We start from the raw sequence: 21815 nt of genomic DNA on the forward strand, positions 1-21815 counted from the left end.
CTTTTTAAAAGAGAGAGAGAGAGAGAGTGTTGTGGAACACACGACACCATGTTAAAAAAGAGAGAGAAAGAAAGCGAGAGAGAGGCGAAGACTGCTCACAGTTTGTTTATACTTTCTACAAGGACGCTGCCTGCTTGTAAGTTCTTACAGAGAGAGAAGGCAGGAGCTTCTTGAGAGACAGCTGGTATTCAGCACAGTGAGATAAATAGAAGGTCAGATAGTTTTGGACACGGAATGAGCTGCTACTGGGTTCATAACATAACACAAATAAAAAGTTATTTGTGAGATTATCTTTGGTTGGCTATAACATCCATGTTTGTGAATGTTGGGGTAGATGCCTACCTGAAGTGATTCGAGCTCATTGCTGATTGAGAACAAAGAGCCATAAATTATCAACTGTCACTTGATGGGAAGAGGGCAATAAATGGATGCTGGCTTGCAGCACAGCCAATAACAAGGTGTTAAAGGACAGACACATAACCTGTGGCCAATGACACTGGAATGTGATATTTGAATTGATAAGGAATGGATATAAAAGTGGATGCTTCGTGTGTGCTGATAGCAGTAACTTCGAAGAATAACTATCGCAGATACAAGCATGAGCAACCCTCCGTGAAACATGTGGTGAGTGAATCGGGACAATGAGGAATGCCTGGCCGGCATAAACTCCTTTGCCTGGGTAATACCTTTGCTAATCTTTGACTATTCAGGAGAGTCAGCGATACTTAGCAGGTGTGCACACAAAGTATTTAGTGTATGAATTCACGTACTTGTTAGTTTGAACAGTAAAGGTAGTTGTCAGTAAATATAGATCACTCTGTGTCTCACTAATCATCACTATAAGTAGTATTTTTACAACAGTGCATACAGTTTATATATATACAAACGTTTGTATATATTAAACAGCTCAGCATTGTGTTTTATAGGATTGCTTTTATATTTATATCTTATTTTTGTTTCTTTATTGTGTTCTTTATGCCCATTGTGTATTTTTATGCCGCATCATTTTGTTCTTTACACTCAGATACTGAAGAATGACAATGAACAATTTTGAATCTTGAATATAAGGGAATTGGGTTTGTTTACATTTGAGTGGAGGAGCCTGAGAAGGGGTTCTTATATATATTCCAAATAAGAAGAAATTTTGACAGATTTATTCCAAACGAAGAAATTTTCAAAGGGAAGAAGGACACTACCGTGGCTGACAAATGAAGTCAGAGCCAAAATAAAAGCAAAAGAGAGGGCATACAAGGAAACCAGAGCTCGTGGGAAGATAGAGGATTGGGAAGCTTTTAAAAGCTTGCAGAAGAAAACTAAGAAGATTATTAGGAAGGAAAAAAATGAATTATGAATAAAAACTGGTGACTAATATCAAAGAAGATTCTAAAAGCTTTTTTAAATATATAAAGGGTAAAAGAGAGTCGAGGATAGATATAGGACCAATACAAAATGACGCTGGAATGTGTCATGAGAAATGCAGAGATGGCAGAGGAACTGAATGCGTATGTTGCGTCAGTTTTCACAGTGGAAGATGTCTGCAGTATACCGGACATTCAAGAGTATCAGAGAAGTGAAGTATATGCAGTGACAATTACAACTGAGAAGGTGCTCAGGAAGCTTAATAGTCTGAGGGTGGATAAATCTCCTGGACCTGACGGAATGCACCCTCAGGTTCTGAAGGAAGTAGCTGGAGAGATTGCAGAGGCATTAACGATGATCTTTCAAGAATCAATATATTCTAGCATTGTACCAGATGACGGGAAAATTGCCAGTGTTACTCCACTATTTAAGAAGGGTGGGAGGCAGCAGAAAGAAAGCTATAGACCTGTTAACCTGACATCAGTGGCTGGAAAGTTGTTGGAATCGATTGTTAAGGATGAGATTACAGAGTACCTGGAGGCACATGTCAAGATAGGCCAAAGCCAGCATGGTTTCCTGAAAGGAAAATCCTGCCTGACAGTCCTATGCAACCCTGTAAGACCCCATGGAGTTACAAGGAAGTTACTAGCCTGGGTGGAGCATTGGCTGGTCAGCAGAAAACAGAGAGCGGGAATAAAGAGATCCTAGCAACACACAAAAAATGCTGGTGGAACGCAGCAGGCCAGGCAGCATCTATACGAAGACATACAGTCGACGTTTCAGGCCAAGACCCTTCATATTCTGGCTGGCTGCCAGTTACCAGTAGAGTTCCACAGGGGTCAGTGTTGGGACCGCTATTTTTTTTACAACATATGTCAATTACTTGAACTATGGTATTTATGGATTTGTGGCTAAATTTGCTGATGTTACAAAGACAGGTGGAGGAGTGGAGAGTGTTGAGGAAATGGAGAGCCTGAAAGGAGACTTTTCTAAACAGTGGTGAAAATCCATCAACTTGCAATTAGTGGGAACAACTCCAGAGTCCAACTGATTATGTATCCCGAGGGCCAGATGGAATATACCTTAGGTTATTACAGAAAGTAAGAGAAAATATTTGCATCATCACTGGCCACAGGAATAGCAACAGGGTGAAAAATGTTATTTCTTTGCTCAAATAAGGGAAGAGAGATAACCCTGGGAATGATAGACCAGTGGGCAAATTATTGGAGAAGATTCTTAGAGACAGGATAAACGAGCATATGGAAAATCATAATCTAATTAGGAATAGTCAGCATGGCTTTGTGATACCTCATGCGCCTGACTGAATTTGTTGAGGATGTTCAAAGAATATATTGATGGAGGTAGATCAGTAGATGTGGTGTATATGGATTTTAGTAAGTTAGGAAGCATGGAATCCAGGGAAACTTGGCAGTGCAGATTCAGCATTGGTTTGACTCTATGAGTCAGAGGGTGATTTTAGATGGAATGCTTTCTGCCTGGAGGTCAGTAACCAGCGGTGTTCAGCAGGGATCTGTTCTGGGACACCTGATCTATGTGATTTTTAGAAATGACTTGGATGAGGAAGTGGAAGACACACAAAATGCTAAAGAAATTCAATAGGTCAAGTGGCATCTGTGGAAAGGAATAAACAGTCAATGTTTCAGGGTGAGACCCTACATCAGGACTGGAAAGGAAGGAGGAAGAAGCCAGAATAAGAAGTTGGGGGTGCAGGAGAAAGAGTACACCTTGTAGGTGATAGGTTAAACCAAAGTGATTAGGAGGAATTAAGTGAGAAGCTAGGAGGTGGAAAAGAATAAGAGCTAAGAAGAAGGAATCTGATAGGACAGGAGAGTGGACCATTGAAGATAAGGAAGGAAGAGCGCATCGGGGAGAGAGATAGGCAGGCAAGGCAAAGGCAGAGTGAGGAATGGAAGATGAGGGAAAGAGGAGGAGTAAAAAATTACCAAAATTAGAGAAATTGAAGTTCATACCACTGGAGGCTACCCAGGTGGAATATGAAGTGGTGCTCCACAAAGTTGAGAGTCACCTCATTGTTGCAGTAGAGGAGGACGTGGTCCTAATGAAAGGTCTTGGCCTGAAATATTGACCTATTTACTCCTTTCCATAGATGCTACCTGACCTGCTGAGTTCTTCCAGCATTTTGTGTATGTTCCACTGGATTTCCAGCATGCAGAGCTGGGCTGAGAAATGGCAGATGGAGTTCAATCTGGAAATGTGTGACATGATTCATTTTTGATGGTCGAATCTGAAGACAAAATACAGTATCCATGTCACTAGATCCCTCAAAGGTGCTGCACAAGTTGACACGGTTGTTAAAAAGGTGCATGGGGTGCTGGCTTTCATTAGTTGAGGTTTGAGTTCAGTAACTCTGATTAGACCACGCTTGGAATATTGTGTTCATTTCTGGTTGACTCATTATAGGAAGGATGTGGAAGCTTTAGAGATGTTGCACAGGATATTTACCATGATGCTGCCTGGATTAGAGAGCATGTCTTATGAGGATAGGTTGGGCGAGCTAGGGTTTCTCTTTAGAACAAAGGAGGTTGAGAGGTGGCTTGATAGAAGTGGACAAGATGATAAGTGGAGTAGACCAAGTGGATCGGTGTAGACTTTTTCCCAGGGCAGAAATGGCTTATATGAGGAGTATAACTTCAAGGTGATTGAACAAAAGTATGGGGTGCTTGTATCAATAGTAAGGATTTCATACATAGAGTAATAGGTGCGTCAAATGCCACGCCAGTGGTGGTGGTAGAGGCAAATACATTAGGGACACTTAGGAAACTCTTAGATGCAGTAGTTATGTACTGTAGATGAAAGAAATATAGAATCATAGAAACATAGAAAACCTACAGCACAATACAGGCCCTTCAGCCCACAATGCTGTGCCAAACATGTACTTACTTTAGAAATTACCTAGGGTTACCCATAGCCCTCTAATTTTCTAAGCTCCACATACCTATCCAAGAGTCCCTTAAAAGACCCGATCATATCCGAGATGGATACGTAGGAGGAAAGGGTTGGATTCATCTCAGAACAGGTTAAAGAGTCAGCACGTTGTGGGCCAAAGTAACTGTAATGTTCTGCTTTCTATATTCTTTGTACAAAGGCCACAAATCAACAACCTATTATTTCCAGGAACACTTCCAATAATAGCCAGAGGTCATGGTACATGTTGGTACCAACGACGTAGGCAGGAGAGGGGTGGAGGTCCTGTGCAGTAAGTTTAGGGAGTTAGGAAGGAGGTTGAAGAGTAAACCTTCAAGGTGGTCATCTCCGGATTACTCCCAGTGCCACGAGCCAGTGAAAGTCAGAACAAGAAGATAGCGCAGATGAATGAGTGGTTGAGGAGATGGTGCAGTGGGCAGGGTTTCATGTTCTTGGATCATTGGAAGGGGTGACCTGTACAAGTGGGACAGGTTGCACCTGAACTGGAGGGGAACCAATATCCTGGGATGGAGGTTCGCTAATGCTATTGGGGAGGATTTAAACTAGATTTGCAGGGGGGTGGGAACAGAAGTGAAGAGGCAGAGGATGGGGCAGTTGGTGCATAAGTAGTGACAGCTTGTAGGGAGTTTATGAGAAAGGATAGGTAATTGATAGAGTAAAGAAGCACTCAGCCAGATGTGTCAATTTTAATGCAAGGAGTATCATGAGCAAGGCGGATGAACTTAGAGTGTGGATCAATATGTGGAACTCTGGCAAGATCCGAGGAGGGGGACTTTGTATTTATATACATAACAGTTGGTGTACAGAAGTTACAGTTATAGATACTCACTGTTCCCCGGACACTGAATACCTGATGTTGCAGTGCAGACCTTTTTACTTGCTGAGAGAGTTTACATCGGTTGTTATAGCAGCTGTTTACATACCACCGCAGGCTAATGCTAAGCTAGCTATGGAGAAGTTACATCACTCCATTAGCCAGTGTCTATCAGCACAACCAGACAGCATTGTTATAGCAGCTGGGGACTTCAATCATACTAACTTGAAGTCTGTTTTACCTAAATTCCATCAGTATGTGAACTTCCCGACAAGGGAAAAGAACACCTTGGATCAAGTCTACTGCAATCTTCCTCATGCATATAAAGCCAGCCCTCTGCCACATTTGGGACTCTCAGACTATCTGTCTCTGTCCCTGACCCCGGCATATAAACCACTCAGCTGTAGACAAAGACCATATATGAAGACAGTCAAAGTATGGACTAAGGAGGCTACCTCTGCCCTTCAAGCCTGCTTCGATAACACAGACTGGGAAGTTTTTGATGAAGGGGAGATCTGGAAGGGCACACGTCAGCTGTTCTTTCATACATAAACTTTTGTGCTGAGAATGTCATGGACACAAAGTCTGTTAAGGTGTTCCCCAACCAAAAACCTTTGTTCAATAGCATGGTGAGGATCTTGCTAAGAACACGGGATGCTGCTTTTAAATCTGGGGATCTACAGGCCTATGGGCAGGCAAGAAGAGCCCTGAAAAGCGGCATCAGAGAGGCCAAGCGCAGATAGAAACAGCGTATAGAGGAGCACTTTACCAATAACAACTCCAGATGTATGTGGCAGGGGATAAAGACTCTTACTGGCTACAAGGACAGCTATACAGTCACAAACTCCTCAGATAGGACACTGCCAGACACTCTGAACCAGTTCTTTTCTCACTTTGACAGCCAGAATGGAGAAGTTGGCATCCAGTCAGCACTAACAGAGAAGGATGACCCTATACAATTACACCAACACCAGGTCAGATCCGCCCTGCGCGGAATCAATGCAAGGAAAGCAGCTGGCCCAGATGGAGTCACCGGAAGGATCCTTAAGGACTGCGCAGATCAACTAGCGGGAGTATTTACTACCATCTTCCATCTCTCGCTACTACAGTCTGTAGTCCCCACCTGCCTTAAGTCAGCCACAATGATACTTATACCAAAGAAAAGTACAGTGAACTGCCTTAATGACTATCGCCCAGTTGCTCTAACTCCTATCATCACGAAATGTTTTGAGAGACTCATACTGTCTAAGTCTGCCATACCTGCTGACCTTGATAAATACCAGTTTGCGTATCGTGCAAACAGATCGACAGAGGACGCAGTCATCACAGCTCTCCACACAGCCCTTACAAACCTGGATCAGGATAACACCTGTGTAAGAATGCTGATTGTGGACTACAGCTCAGCTTTTAATACAGTCATCCCCTACAAACTGGTGCAGAAATTGAGCAACCTGGGCCTTGACCGTTCACTGTGCTCATGGATACTGGATTTTCTGAGTAACAGACCCCAAAGTGTCAGGATGGGAGAACAGACATCATCTACTCTCATCCTGAACACCGGTACACCACAGGGGTGTGCTCTCAGCCCCATCCTCTATTCTCTTTTCACCCATGACTGCTCTACCATTCACTCCACCAACACCATTGTCAAATTTGCTGACGATACCACCCTAATAGGTATCATATCAGACTGTGATGAGACAGCCTCTAGGGAGGAGGTACAGCATTTGAGAGAATGGTGTTGTCATAATAACCTGGAGTTGAACATCACAAAAACCAAGGAGCTGATAGTAGACTTCAGGAAATCAAAGCGCGTCGAGCACTCTGCTCTGCACATGTACGGGAAAGAGGTGGAGAGAGTAGAGAGTCAAGTTTCTCGGCGTCCACATCTCGGCTGACCTCACCTGGACTGCCCACATCTCTTATCAGGTGGGGAAGGCCCAACAGAGGCTCTACTTCCCAAGGAAGCTAAAGCACGCTCTCCTCCCTCATCACCTGCTGATCAACTTCTATCGGACAACTATAGAGAGCCTCCTGACGTATTGCTGTGCAGTGTGGTTTGCCAGCTGCAGAGAACAGAACAGGAAGGACTTGCAGCGGGTGGTGAGGGTAGCAGAGCGGGTTATTGGCACAACATTACCCTCCCTCAGAGACATTTATACTGGCAGACTTCAAAAGAAGGCTACTTGCATTTCAAAGGATCCCATTCATCCTGGACATCACCTGTTTTCCCCTCTACCTTCTGGGAAGAGATACAGAGCATTAAGGACAAAAACAAAGAGACTCCTTAACAGCTTCTACCCACAAGCAGTGAAATGTATAACACCGCCTTCCCTTCTCCTGCCCCCCTCCTAAGACGGCGGCAACTAAATGCATCACACTTCCAGGAATGGCAGGTGTGCAATACTCCTACTACCCCATCCATATATTATTAATTTTGGACTGCACTCCTGAGGTTTTAGAGTTTATTTTATGTATATATTCTTTGTCATGCTGCAAAACGTTGAGCTGCTAAACTGTGTTTCATTACTCCACAACAATGACAATAAAGATATTCTTCTTCTTCTATTAGGTAAAGTTGTTAATTTAAACCTATATCCTGTGATTAAGTATTCTTTACAAATTTGGTTCCAGTTCTGCAATTATTTTAATCTTAAAAAATTTAAACTTTGTAGTTTAATTTAACCAAATTACTTTTTTAAGCCTTCTTTGAGTGATCCAATTTTTTTTACTTTGGTAAAATAAAGGTATTAATTCTTTTTTGGATTTATTTAAAGAAGATAGATTGATGTCCTTTGAACAATTAATTGATAAATATTCTCTTTCATACTCACACTTTCTGCAATACTTTCAAGTTAGATATTTTTTATAAAAATATTTAAGTAATTTCCCTTACATATTGGAGGCTGACCTGTTAGATACTATTATGAGTATGAATCCTTTGATTAAGGGTTCTATTGGAAGAATTTATAATTTACTATTACAATGGGATAAGCGTCCTTTATCTAAGATTAAACAGGATTGGGAAAAGGAACTTAATTTGACCTTTATGATGGAGGACTGGATGCGGATATTGAAGTTGGTTAACTCTTCTTCAATTTGTGCTAGCCATTCATTGATTCAATTTAAAATTGTACATCGTTATCATTTGACAAAGGAGAGACTTTCTAAAATCTTTCCTAATGTTGATAGTCATTGTGATAGATGTAAAACTGAGATAGCTACACTGACACACATGTTTTGGTCTTATTCTATATTGGAACAGTTCTGGAAGTCGGTTTTCTCAACAATTTCTACAGCAGTTAAAATTAATTTACAACCTAATAAATTAACTCTGCTTTTTGGAATAGTTCCTCAAAATATTCATGGTATTTCTGTGTCTGACCAACATGTTATTGCATTTGTTACATTGATAGCTAGGAGGGCCATTTTGTTGAAGTGGAAGGATACATCAGCTCCCACTTTGTCACAATGATTCTCTCAAGTGATGCTATGTCTTAGTTTGGAGAAAATTAGAAGTCAAACCTTTGAACCTTTATTTGATTTTGAGAAAAGATGGGGCTCATTTGCTCATTATTATCATTTGAGTTAATTGATATAATTTTTCCATGATCTAATTGTAAATTTTTTTAGTATATTTTCTTTTCTTGCTGGCGGTTTGATGTTTATTTTTAGAAGCTTTTTGTATGACGCATGGCTCCGGGGTTGTACACCTAATGGGTTCTTTTTTTTTCTCACTTTTCTGCTCAGTAGGTTTTTTTTGTTATCACAAAATTTTGTTTTCAATCTTTAAGATGATGGGGTTTTTTTGAGGCATTGTAAGTGTTACTTCGATGGACTCGTTATTTTTCCTATATATACAATAAAAAGATTTGAAAAGAAAGGAACTATGATGTTGTGGCCATTAAAGAGACTTGGATGACTCAAGAGCAGGAATGGCTGCTGAGAGTGCCAGGCTTTAGGTGTTTCAAAACGGACAGGGAGGGAGGAAAAAGAGGAAGGGGAGTGGCACTGCTAATCAGGGACAGTATCATGGCTGCAGAAAAGCAAGAAGTCATGGAGGGATTGTCTATTGAGTCAGTGTGGGTGGAAGTCAGAAACAGGAAAGGGGCAATAACTCTACTGGGTGTTTTTATAGACCCTCCAAATAGTGACAGAGAATCGAGGATGCAGATATTGGAAGGATGCAATAATAATAGGGCTATTGTGATGGGTGATTTTAACTTTCTTAATATTGACTGCTGTCTCCTTGGAGCAAGGGGTTTAGATGTGATGGAGTTTGTCAGGTGTGTTCAGGAAGGTTTCCTGATGCAATATGTAGATAAGCCAATTAGTAGAAAGGCTGTACCTGATCTGGTATTGGGAAATTAACCAGGCCAAGTGTCAGTGGGACAGCATTTTGGAGGTAGTGATCACAACTCTATTCTCTTTACCATCGCGCTGAAGAGGTTTAGGAGCAGACCATTTGGGAAAACATTTAATTGGGGTAGGGGGATAGATGATGCTATTAGGCAGGAACTTGGGAACATAAATTGGGAGCAGATATTCTCAGGGAAATACACAGCAGAAATGCGGTAAATGTTCATTAGACCCCACTTGGAGTACTGTGTTCAGTTCTGGTCACGTCATCACAGAAAGGAAGTGGATGGTCTAAAGAGAGTGCAGGGGAGATTTACAAGGATGTTGCCTGGATTGGAGAACATGCCTTATGAGAACAGGTTGAGTGAATTTGGCCTTTTCTCTTTGGAGCGACAGAGGATGAGAGGTGACCTGATAGAGGTGTATAAGGCATCGATTGTGTAGATAGCAGAGGCTTCTTCCCAGGGTTGAAATGGCTAACATGAGAATCTAGCAGGAAAGCAATCTTTCTCATACTATTTTTTAAATTATGTTTATTTATTGAGATACAGTGTGGAATAGGCCCTTCTGGCTCTTCGAGCTGTACTGCTCAGAATTCTCCCAACTTAATCCTAGCCTAATCACGGGATAATTTACAATGACCAATTAACGTAACAACTGGTATGTCTTCGGACTGTGGGAGGAAGCCAGAGCAGATGGAGGAAACACATACAGGCATGCGGGGAATGAACAAGCTCCTTATGGCAGTGGTGGGAATTGAACCTGGGTCGTCTGTACCGTAAAGCGTAGTCCTAATCACTACACTACCTGCTATGTTGTACTCTACATCGGCACAGGAGGGGGAATGGAGAAGGAAGAGAGAAGTGGAGAATGAAGACAGATCAAAGGGCAGTAATCTCTGCTGTGGAACATGTTCATTACCTGTCCTCTGCAGCTGTTTGTGACACTGATCACATACCCGAGCCAGCCTGCCCTTCAGATAGCCAAGTGGATATTTGTTCCTGCAGCATGTTCGACAAACAACCTGAGAGACAAAGGTACAAGTAAGTGGGTGCCACTATCCTCTCAATTTTGCACCATTCATTGATTCCCAGCTCCAAACATCCAGCCCATGGATGTCAGTCATTCTATACTCCATGATCAAATTTCCAGCAACTTTGCTTCATTATTCACTACAGAAAAGGATCTTGGTAATTGTAGGGATGACTTGCAGTGGACTGATAAGCTTGAGAATGTAGATATTAAGGAAGAGGATGTGCTGGAGCTTTTGGAAAGCATCAAGTTGGATAAGTTACAGGGACTGGACAAGATGTACCCCAGGCTACTGTAGGAAGCGAGGGAGGAGATTGCTGAGCCTCTGGCAATGATCTTTGCATCATCAATGAGGATGGGAGAGGTTCCGGAGCATTAGAGGGTTGCCGATGTTGTTCCCTTATTCAAGAAAGGGAGTAGGGATAGCCCAGGAAATTATAGGCCAGTGAGTCTTAATTCAGTGGTTGATAAGTTGATGGAGAAGATCCTGAGAGGCAGGACTTATGAACATTTGGGGAGGCATAATATGATTAGGAATAGTTAGCATGACTTTGTGAAAGGCAGGTCATGCCTTACGAGCCTGATTGAATTTTTTGAGGATGTGATTAAACATATTCATTAAGGTAGAGCCGTAGATGTAGTGTATATGGATTTTAGCAAGGCATTTGATAAGGTACCCCATGCAAGGCTTATTGAGAAAGTGAGGCAAGGGATTCAAGGGGACATTGCTTTGTGGATCCAGAACTGGCCTGCCCACAGAGGGCAAAGAGTGGTTGTAGACAGGTCATATTCTGCATGGAGGCCGGTGACCAGTGATGTGCCTCAGGGATCTGTTCTGCGACCCTTACTCTTTGTGATTTTTAAAAATACCCTGGATGAGCAAATGGAGGGATGGGTTAGTAAATTTGCTGATGACACAAAGGTTGGGGGTGTTGTGGAGGGTGTGGAGGGCTGTCAGAGGATACAGCAGGCCATTGATAGGATGCAAAACTGGGCTGAGAAGTGACAGATGGAGTTCAACCCAGGTAACTGTGAGGTGGTTCATTTTGGTCGGTCAAATAGGATGGCAGAATATAGCGTTAATGGTAAGACTCTTGGCAGTGTGGAGGATCAGAGGGATCTTGGGGTCTGAGTCCATAGGACACTCAAAGCTGCTACGCAGGTTGACTCTGTGGTTAAGAAGGCATACGGTGCATTGGCCTTCATCAATCGTGGGATTGAGTTTGAGAACCGAGAGGTAATATTGCAGCTATATATGACCCTGGTCAGACTTGGAGTACTGTACTCAATTCTGGTCGCCTGACTACAGGAAGGACGTGGAAACCATAGAAAGGTTGCAGAGGAGATTTACAAGGATGTTGCCTGGGTTAGGGAGCATGCCTTATGAGAATAGGTTGAGTGAACTCGGCCTTTTCTCTTTGGAGCGACGGAGGATGAAAGGTGACCTGATAGAGGTGTACAAGATAATGAGACGCATTGATCGTGTGGATAGTCAGAGGCTTTTCCCCAGGGCTAAAATGGCTAGCCCGAGAGGGCAAAGTTTTAAGGTGCTTGGAAGTAGGTACAGAGGACATGTCGGGGTAAGTTTTTCATGCAGAGAGTGATGAGTGCGTGGAATGGGCTGCCAGTGACAGCTGAAACGATAGGCTCTTTTAAGAGACTCCTGGATGGCTACATGGAGCTCAGAAAAATAGAGGGCTATGGGTAAAGCCTGAGTAATTCTAAGGTAGGGATATGTTTGGCATAGCTTTGTGGGGCAAAGGGCCTGTATTGTGCTGTACGTTTTCTATGTTTCTATGTTTACTGGAAACCCTCAACAGGTTTCAGAGATATAATGATGGATCTGGACATGTTCTTGAATGAGCAAAGCTTAAAGGGATATGGAATAAATGCAGGCTAGCAGGATTAGTGAAGATAGAATATGGGGGCAGAATTGGGCCAGTTAGCCCATTGAGTCTGATCTGCCATTTCATTATGGCTAATCCAATTTTCCTGTCGGCTCCAATCTCCTGCTTTCTCCCTGTATCCCTTCATGCCCTGACTAAACAAGAACTTATTAACCTCTAACTTAAATATACATAGACTTGGCAACCACAGCTGCCTGTGACAAAGCTTTCCTATACCACACAGCACTACACTGTGCTACTCCACACTGTACTACACACCGTACTATACCACACTGTACACCACACTGTGCTACACCACACTGGACTACACAACACCGCACTATACCACACTGTACTACACTACACTGTGCTACCCCACACTGGCTACTCGACACTATACTACACCATAACGTACTGCACTGTAATATAACACTGTGCTACTCCACGCTGTACTACTCCACACCGTACTACACACCACACTGTGCTACTCAACACTGTGCTACACCATACTGTACTGCACTGTACTAGAACACCCTGTGCTACGCCACACTACTATACCACACTGTGCTAATCCACATTGTACTACACCACACTGTACTACACTACTGTACTGCACTGTACTATACCACTACTGTACCACACTGTATGACACCACACTGTACTAATCCACACTGTACTATTCCACACTGTACTACACCATACTGTACTGCATTGTACAATAACACTGTGCCATGCCACACTGTACTATACCACACTGTGATACTCCACACAGTACTATACCACACTGTGCTACACCACACTGTACTACACTACAGTGTAGTAATCCACACTGTGCTACTCCACACTGTATTACACCACACTGGCTACTCCACACTGTACTACACCATACTGTACTGCACTGTACTATAACACCCTGTGCTACGCCACACTGTACTATACAACACTGTGTTACTACAGCCTGGACTATACCACACTGTACTTCACTGTACGATGCCGCACTGTACTAATCCACACTATACTGCACCATACTGTACACTGTACTACTCCACACTGTCCTATACCACAGTGTAGTAATCCACACTGTGTTACTCCATACTGTATACCACACTGTATTATATCACCCTGTACTACACCACACTGTGCTACTCCACACTGTGCTACTCCACATTGTATTTTATCACGCTATACTACTCCACACTGTGCTACTCCACTGTACTGCACTACACTGTACTGTACTGCACTGTACACCACACTGTGTACTACATACTGTACTGCATTGTACAATAACAAACAGTGCCATGCCACACTGTACTATACCACACTGTACTAATCCACACTCTACTAATCCACACTTTACTGCACCATACTGTACTGCACTGTACTACACCACACAGCACTACACCACACTGTACTACACAGTGTAGTAATCCACACTGTGCTACTCCACACTCTATTATACTACACTGTGTTATATCACGCTGTACTACACCACACTGTGCTACTCCACACTGGCTACTCCACACTGTACTACACCATACTGTACTGGCACTGTACTATGCCACACTGTACTATACAACACTGCTACTACAGCCTGGACTATATCACACTGTGCTAATCCACACTGTACTACACCGTACTGGACTGCACTGTACAATACTGCACTATACTATACTGCACTGTATGACACCACAGTGTAAGATGCCACACTGTACTAATCCACACTGTACTATTCCACACTGTACTACACCAGACTGTACTGTATTGTACTATAACACTGTGCCATGCCACATTGTACTATACCACACTGAACTAATCCACACTATACTGCACCATACTGTACTGCACTGTACTACTCCACACTGTCCTATACCACAGTGTAGTAATTCACACTGTGCTACTCCATACTGTATTATACCACACTGTATTATACCACGCTGTACTACACCACACTGTGCTACTCCAGACTGTACTACACCACGATGTACTACTCCACACTGCGCTACTCCACACTGCACTATACCACATTGTATTTTATCATGCTATACTACTCCACACTGTGCTACACCACACTGTACCACTCCACACTGTACTACTCCACACCATACATCACACTGTGCTACTCCACACTGTTCTACACTGTACTGCACTGTACAACACCACACTGTAGTATTCCACACTGTACTATTCCACACTGTACTACACCATACTGTACTGCATTGTACAATAACAAACAGTGCCATGCCACACTGTACTATATCACACTGTACTAATCCACACTCTACTAATCCACACTTTACTGCACCATACTACACCACACTGTGCTACACCACAGTGTAGTAATCCACACTGTGCTACTCCACACTCTATTATACTACACTGTATTATATCACGCTGTACTACACCACACTGTGCTACTCCAGACTGTACTACTCCACACTGCGCTACTCCGCACTGTGTTACACCATACTGTACTGCACTGTACTACAACACCCTGTGCTATGCCACACTGTATTATACCACACTATGCTAATCCACACTGTACTACACTACTGTACTGCACTGTACTATACCACACTGTACAACACCACACTGTACTAATCCACACTGTACTACATTGTATGATAACAAACTGTGCCATGCCACACTGTACTATACCACACTCTACTAATCCACACTATACTGCAACATACTGTAACTGCACTGTACTACACCACACAGTACTACACCACACAGTACTACACTACACTGTACTACTCCACACTGTGCTACTCCACACTGTAATATACTACTGTTTTATATCATGCTGTACTACACCACACTGTGCTATTGCAGACTGTGCTACTCCACACTGTACTACTCCACACTGTACTACTCCACACTGTACTACTCCACACTGTACTATACCACACTGTGCTACTCCACGCTGTACTACACCACACTGTGCTATGCCACACTGTACTATACCACTGTACACCACACTTTACTGCACTGTATGAATCTGCACTGTGCTCCTCCACACTGTACTATATCACACTGTGCTCCTCCAGACTGTACTATGCAACACTGTTATATAACACACTGTGCTACTCCACACTGCGCTACACCAGACTGTACTGCACTGTACTATACCACACTGTGCCACTGCAGACTGTACTACTCCACACTGTGCTACTCTGCATTGTACTGCTTCACACTGTGCTACACCACTCTACATTGCACTGTACTATACCACACTTACACCACACTATGCTACTCCACACTATTATACCACACTGTGCCACTCCACACTGTACTACACCACACTGTACTGCACAGTACTATACCACACTATTATACCACACTGTAATCTGCCACTCTGTACTACACCACATTGTACTAATCCATACTGTACTACACCACATTGGCTACTCCACACTGTACTACTCCACACCGTACAATACCACACTGTGCTACTCACTGTACTAATCCATACTGTGCTACTCCACACTGTACTACACCACACTATTATACCACACTGTGCTATACCACACTGTACTACACAATACTATGCTACTCCACACTGCACTATACCACACTGTTCTACACAACACAGTGCGACTCCACACTGTACACCATACTGTACTGCACTGTACTATACCGCACTGTATGACACCACACTGTACAACACCACACTGTACTATTCCACACTTTGCCATGCCACACTGTGCTACTCCACACTGTACTATACCACACTGTACTACACACTGTACTGCACTGTACAATAACACCCTGTGCTAAGCCACACTGTACTGCACCATACTGTATTGCATTGTACTAATCCACACTGTTACTCCAAACTATACTACTCCACACTGTACTGCACCATACTGTACTGCACTGTACTATACCACACTGTGCTACACCACACTGTACACCAGTTTACTGCACTGTATGAATCTGCACTGTGCTCCTCCACACTGTACCATGCAACACTGTACTATAACACACTGTGCCATTCCACACTGTCCTACTCCACACTGTCCTACTCCACACTGTCCTACTCCACACTGTCCTACTCCACACTGTCCTACACCACACTGTACTATACCACACTATTATACCACAATGTAGTACTCCACACTATACTACTCCACACTGTACTATGCCACATTGTACTATACCACACTGTGCTACTCCTCACTGTACTACTCCACACTGTGCTATTCCATACTATACTACAGCACACTATTATACCACATGTGCTATACCGCACTAAGCTACTCCACACTATATTATACCACACAGTACTACTCCACACTGTACTACACAACACTGTACTACACCACACTCTACTGCACTGTACTATACCACATTGTACACCACACTGTACAACACCACACTGTACTAATCCACACTGTACTACATTATACTGTACTGCATTGTACTATAACACAGTGCCATGCCACACTGTACTATACCACACTGTACTACTCCACACTCTACTAATCCACAGTATGCTGCACCATACTGCACTGCACTGCACTACACCAGACAGTACTACTCCACACTGTAGTAATCCACACTGTGCTACTCCACACTGTACTACACCATACTGTACTGTACTATAACACCCTGTGCTACGCCACACTGCACTATACCACACTGTGCTAATCTGCATTGTACTGCACCATACTGCACTGCATTGTACTATACCACACTGTACACCACACTGTGCTACTCCACACTGTGCTACTCCACACTGTGCTACTCCACACTGTAATACACCACACTGCACTAATCCACACTGTACTACACCATATTGTACTGCACTGTACTATAACACACTGTGCTACTCCACACTGTACTACACCAGACTGTGCTAATCCACACTGTACTATGCCACACTGTGCCACTCCATGATGTACTACACCACAGTGTACTATACCACATTGTACTAATCCACACTGTGCCACTCCATGATGTACTACACCACAGTGTACTATACCACACTGTACTCCACCACTATACTACTCACTGTTCTACACTGTTCCACACACCATACTACTCCATACTGTACTACACCAGTGGTCCCCAACCTGCGGGCCGCGAAGAATTCAGCAGTGCAGCGGTAGCCGGAACTCATCCAACACATCTTTAAGAAAAAAGCTGAAATAAACAAGCTAATTAATTAGGCACGTAAATATCGGCCCAGATCAGAGGCGACCGCTGGTAGATGGTGCTGAACACCCGCTCTCCTTCCATTCAAACCTTGTTGATTGCAATCTTCCTCAGTACTTTAATTGGCAAGGTCGGCAAGAAATTGAGTTGATCATGGGCTTGTGCCGCATTCTAGACTTCTTGGCCTCAAGGCCACATACTTCACCTGAAACCGCTCAAAGATAACAAAACACTCAAAGATAGCAAAGCGCCAGATTACTCAATCAGCCCAAAACTGCTCCACCAAAATGTAGATCACAGGCTCCAAAAGTAGCAGAACACATTTGAAAGAAAAAGAAAATGCAAAACAAGCAAAGGAGGTAGTTTGCGAACAGTTTAGGGGATGTTGCCCTTGATCGCATTGTTCGCTGGCATTATCTTCTTCTGGCCAGGGACTTCCTTTATCTGTGCCACTCAGTTACCTGCTGTTTTACTCGAATAGCTAGATTAATCACATCACCCAAACTGTCCTGCTCATCACAGAGTACGAACTCATGTCAGACCCCTGCATTTAGTCCGTGCTCCAAGGCTGTGATGAGGGATCTCGCATTTCATCCTGTCTCCACTGCACGTGTGCAGAATTTAACTCACCATCCCTCCACCTTGGCGCAAGTCCAGGAATCAGTGGGCAGCCTCCTGATCTAGTACTGGATGGTCAAAGGCTCTCCCTAACTTGACAACAAAATGTTGAAATGAATGGGCAGTAAGTGAACCTTGCTCCTGTAGAGCGTTAAACAGGCTGAGTGGACCTATATACAGGAGATTTACCACTTATGCTAATTTATGCACATCATAAGTGGAAAGCGGTCAGTGAGTGAATGGGCTAGTGAAGAAGTGGAGCTTTGAGGCTTTAACTCGAGAGGCTTCAACGAGAAGAGGCGGAGGATGAGCTTGTTCCCAGTTAGGCTTTACAATGCCTCCTGAGATGCTGATGTGCCTCTCATGTGAGATGTGGCAGTCTTGGGGGAACTCCCCTCTCCTGCAGCGTCACATCTGCCAGAAGTGCATGCGGCTGGGCGATATGGAAGACCGTGTAAGGAATCTGGAGCAGCAGCTGGATGACCTTCACCTCAGAAGGGAGAATGAGGCAGTCATAGATGAGAGCTACAGGGAGGTAGTCACAGCTAGGCTGCCAGAAGCAGGTCGTTGGGTGACAGTCAGAGGGGGGGAAAGCAAAGGTGAGTAGACAGGTAGTGCAGAGCACCCCTGTAGCCATTCCCCTGAATAATAAGTATACCATCCTGGATACTGTTGGTGGGGACAACCGACCAGGTGTGAGCCACGGTGGCAGGGCCTCCGGCACTGAGTCTGACCCTGTGGTGCAGAAGGGTGGGACGGAGAAGAGGAGAGCTGTCCTCATTGGAGACTCTATCGTCAGGGGAGCAGACAGGAGATTTTGTGGATGTGAAAAGGACAGCTGCATGGTTTGTTGCCTCCCAGGTGCCAGGGTCCGAGAAGTCCCTGACCGGGTGCACGACATCCTGGTACGAGAGGGAAAGCAACCAGAAGTCATGATACATGTTCGCACCAACGACACAGGCAGGAAGAGGGATGACGTCCTGAAGTGTGAGTTTCGGGAACTAGGCAGAAGGCTGAAGAACGGGACCTCAAGGGTAGGATTCTCAGAATTGCTGCCAGTGCTATGTGATAGTGATGGTAAGAATTGGAGGAGATGGCAGTTGAATGCGTGGCTGAGGAGTTGGTGCAGGGGGCAGGTTTTAGATTTTTGGATCATTGGGATCTCTTCTGGGGAAGGTGGGACCCGTACAGACTGGATGGGTTGCACCTGAACTCGAGGGGGAGCAATATCCTTGCAGGTAGGTTTGCTAGCATGGTACGGAAGTTTAAACTAATTTGCAAGGGGATGGGACTCGGAGCAATAGAGCAGTGAAAGAAGTGCATGGAGTAAAGCCAGCTCTAACATATAGAGAGGCTTTGAGGAAAGAGAAGCAGAATAAAGGGTGTAAAGGTTGTAAGGTAGAAGGGCTAAAGTGCGTGTACTTCAATGCAAGAAGCATCAGGAACAGAGGTGGTGAACTGAAAGCTTGGATACATACGTGGAATTGTGATGCAGTGGCCATTACAGAGACTTGACTGGCACCAGGGCAGGAATGGATTCTCAAAATTCCTGGATTTCAGTGCTTTAAAAGGGATGGGCAGGGGGAGGTGGTAGCAGCAGAGATACCGAGGAGCAGATTGGAAGGCAGATTTTAGAAAGGAGCAAAAATAACAGGGTTGTTATCATAGGTGACTTTAACTTCCCTAATATTGATTGGCACCTGATTAGTACCAATGGTTTAGATGGGGCAGAGTTTGTTAAGTGTGTCCAGGATGGATTCCTGTCACAGTATGTTGACAGGCTGACTGGGGGAATGCCATGCTAGATCTAGTATTAGGTAACGAACGGGGTCAGGTCACAGATCTCTCAGTGGGTAGGCATCTGGGGGACAGTGACCACCCCTCCCTGGCCTTTAGCATTGTCATGGGAAAGGATAGAATCAGAGAGGACAGGAAAATATTTAATTGGGGAAGGGCAAATTATGGGGCTACAAGGCTAGAACTTGAGGGTGTGAATTGGGACAATGTTTTTGCAGGAAAATGTACTGTGGACATGTGGTCGATGTTCAGGGATCTCTTGCAGGATGTTAGGGATAAATTTGTCCCGGTGAGGAAGATAAAGAATGTTAGGGTGAAGGAACCATGGGTGACAAGTGAGGTGGAAATTCTAGTCAGGTGGAAGAAGGCAGCATACATGAGGTTTAGGAAGCAAGGATCAGATGGGTCTATTGGGGAATATAGGGTAGCAAGAAAGGAGCTTAAGAAGGGGCTGAGAAGAGCAAGAAGGGGGCATGAGAAGGCCTTGGCGAGTAGGGTAAAGGTAAACCCCAAGGCATTCTTCAATTATGTAAAGAACAAAAGGATGACAGGAGTGAAGGTAGGACCAATTAGAGATAAAGGTGGGAAGATGTGCCTGGAGGATGTCGAAGTGAGCGAGGCCCTCAATGAATACTTCTCTTCCGTATTCACCAATGAGAGGGAAATTGATGATGGTGAGGACAATATAAGTGAGGTTGATGTTCTGGAGCATGTTGATATTAAGGGAGAGGAGGTGTTGGAATTGTTAAAATACATTAGGACGGGTAAGTCCCCGGGTCCTGACAGAATATTCCCCAGGCTGCTCCACGAGATGAGGGAAGAGATTGCTGAGCCTCTGGCTAGGATCTTTATGTCCTCATTGTCCACAGGAATGGTACCGGAGGATTGGAGGGAGGCGAATGTTGTCCCCTTGTTCAAAAAAGGTAGTATGGATAGTCCAGGTAATTATAGACCAGTGAGCCTTACGTCTGTGGTGGGAAAGCTGTTGGAAAAGATTCTTAGAGATAGGATCTATGGGCACTTAGAGAAACATGGTCTGATCAAGGATAGTCAGCATAGCTTTGTGAAGGGCAGATCGTGTGTAACAAGCCTGATAGAGTTCTTTGAGCAGGTGACCAGGCATATAGATAAGGGTAGTGCAGTGGATGTGATCTACATGGATTTTAGTAAGGCATTTGACAAGGTTCCACACAGTAGGCTTATTCAGAAAGTCAGAAGGCATGGGATCCAGGGAAGTTTGGCCAGGTGGATTCAGAATTGGTTTGCCTGCAGAAAGCAAAGGGTCGTGGTGGAGGGAGTACATTCAGATTGGAGGGTTGTGACCAGTGGTGTCCCACAAGGATCGGTTCTGGGACCTCTACTTTTCGTGATTTTTAATGAAGGCCTGGATGTGGGGGTAGAAGGGTGGGTTGGGAAGTTTGCAGACGACATAAAGGTTGGTAGTATTGTGGATAGTGTAGAGGATTGTCGAAGATTGCAGAGAGACATTGATAGGATGCAGGAGCGGGCTGAGAAGTAGCAGATGGAGTTCAACCCGGAGAAGTGTGAGGTGGTACACTTTGGAAGGACAAACTCCAAGGCAGAGTACAAAGTAAATGGTAGGTTACTTGGTAGTGTGGAGGAGCAGAGGGATCTAGGGGTACATGTCCACCGATCCCTGAAAGTTGCCTTACAGGTAGATAGGGTAGTTAAGAAAGCTTATGGGGTGTTAGCCTTCATAAGTCGAGGGATAGAGTTTAATAGTCATGAGGTAATGATGCAGCTCTATAAAACTCTGGTTAGGCCACACTTGGAGTACTGTGTCCAGTTCTGGTCACCTCAGTATA

General features: G+C 44.0%; 1 protein-coding gene across 1 annotated transcript in view; it reads right to left on the reverse strand.

The window, feature by feature from the left end:
• The window catches only part of LOC134357162 (FYVE, RhoGEF and PH domain-containing protein 5-like), a 209189-nt gene that overhangs the window by 40396 nt on the left and 146978 nt on the right, over positions 1 to 21815 (reverse strand). The window contains exon 17 of the mRNA XM_063068460.1: positions 10421 to 10523. Within this exon, the coding sequence (XP_062924530.1) occupies positions 10421 to 10523 (103 nt within the window). The remainder of the gene's footprint in view (positions 1 to 10420; positions 10524 to 21815) is intronic.

The sequence above is a fragment of the Mobula hypostoma genome, chromosome 15 (assembly GCF_963921235.1).
Source record: "Mobula hypostoma chromosome 15, sMobHyp1.1, whole genome shotgun sequence".
Classification (NCBI taxonomy): domain Eukaryota; kingdom Metazoa; phylum Chordata; class Chondrichthyes; order Myliobatiformes; family Myliobatidae; genus Mobula; species Mobula hypostoma.